The following is a 1,757-nucleotide window of genomic DNA, read 5'->3' as shown; positions in this document are numbered from 1 at the left end:
TATAACCCTACAGTCCACGAGATCATGTGAAGAGGTCGCCCGCGGAAGGCAGAGGAGCCAGCCCCCCCGTTCTAATATTTGGCAGTTTTGAGATATCTGGAAGGTTCTGAAGGTGCGCTCTTAGCTCCTCTCTCACCTTCTTTACCTTCCCTTGCTTCTGACGATGTTCCTGGAAAGAGAGAAAAAAAATTATATTCCCTTACAAAAAAGTTAAGGTTTTCAACTTTTACTTTTAGTGATGCAGTTACTTTACTCTTTATTCGATTTATTTCAGTCTGCAGGTTGACTTGGGCTTGGGGAGTGCTAGAAATATGCATTAGATCTGCTTAGAAACAGGAAAAAAATGTAAAATGAAATATTCCAAAGAAAGCATTCAAGCTGCAATGAACTAGGTCTACTGGACATGCCACGTGGTAAGTTCTGGAGTCAGGTTATGGCTTTGTTTTCCATCTGATATCAAGTCAGTCATATATTTTCTTCTCAAATGACAGGCTAGCAGTCCTTAGGTTGTGCTAGGGAAAGTACATTTTATGTAACCAAAGATATTATTATCAAAGAGAGTCACTTTGTTTGTTACCATGGACCAGTATCTTTAGGTCTACAGAGGGTTTATTTAAAAAATTTATTTCACTATCATTTTCCTTGATGTGATGTGTTTGAATAGAATTATAATACTGATTGCACTTCCTTTCAACTACTTCTACCACTATACAAAATTGAACATCGTAATTTCTAGGCAAAACAGACAACAAATCTCACTGCTACTTTTTCATTACCTTGTTCTACACATAGCCATTAAAAATTACTGACTTTCATTTATACATAGATCAATCAGTAAAGTAATGAGGGAAGTCTAGTATGTGTAAAGAAGACCAATCGAGCATTATTATTTTGGGAAACATTAGTGTGAGAGTACCCATTTTGCAGGGTTGGTGTACATATTGGACCAGGGATTAAAATAGATACGCACCAAATTGGCCAGTCATTATTCAAAATCGGCTTATGCTGTATAAAACTATAACTATCTCCTAATATTCTGGCCAAATATGACAATAATCTATTGATAAGGAGGGCAGGGATAGCCTCTTGAATAGCATTATCCCTGATTTTCTTTATATCTATTACCCTACTTCTCTTCAAAATTATGATACAGGCTATCATTCAAAAATTGTAAAGAAATGGTACAAATCAAAGTTCTATAAATATGAACAGAGAAGTACAATCCAACATCCACTGGCCCACATTAACACAACTAAGAAAGAGACTTGATTCTCACTTCTAGTGTTTCTTCTGCTTGTGCGAGGAGGTCCTTCTGGTATGCAATGTAGTCGTGAAGCATGCGGGCCACAGCCTTGCGAGCTTCCATCTCTTCTGCAAGTCTCTTATTGTAGGCCTCTAACATGGAAAGTGCTTCCTCAACTTTCTGGCAGAGTGCACGACCTGCAGCCAGATCTGCGGAGAGGGAATAGCATGTTTATCCACAGCAGTGCCAATGAGAAGTAGCAGAGAATATACTGAGCAAAACTAGGAACTCCTGAGAACATATTCCATGCTCACCTTGTAGTTTGTTAAGTAGGTTTACATCAGAGACTTCTGCAGGGAGATTAGCAATCTTCTCCCTCACAACTGCATCTGAGGTGGCAGCACTCTCAAGCTCCTAAGGGATGAGAGGCATTTGAAATGGCATAATTACATATAGCAATTTGCATACCAATAAAACAATAAAACACAAACCCTTAACTCAAAAGAATACATGC

General features: G+C 38.4%; 1 protein-coding gene across 1 annotated transcript in view; it reads right to left on the bottom strand.

Annotated features, from left to right (window-relative positions):
- LOC119586811 (regulation of nuclear pre-mRNA domain-containing protein 1B-like) overlaps positions 1-1,757 on the bottom strand; it is a 14,880-nt gene continuing 13,123 nt past the window's right edge. Inside the window, exons 5-7 of the mRNA XM_037935536.1 lie at positions 1,558-1,657; positions 1,277-1,452; positions 1-169 (exon numbers count right to left, since the gene is read on the bottom strand). Of these exons, the coding sequence (XP_037791464.1) occupies positions 23-169; positions 1,277-1,452; positions 1,558-1,657 (423 nt within the window). The 3' untranslated portion in view covers positions 1-22. The remainder of the gene's footprint in view (positions 170-1,276; positions 1,453-1,557; positions 1,658-1,757) is intronic.

This window comes from Penaeus monodon, chromosome 22, assembly GCF_015228065.2.
Source record: "Penaeus monodon isolate SGIC_2016 chromosome 22, NSTDA_Pmon_1, whole genome shotgun sequence".
Classification (NCBI taxonomy): Eukaryota; Metazoa; Arthropoda; class Malacostraca; order Decapoda; family Penaeidae; genus Penaeus; species Penaeus monodon.
This window is presented reverse-complemented; position numbering and strand designations above follow the sequence as displayed.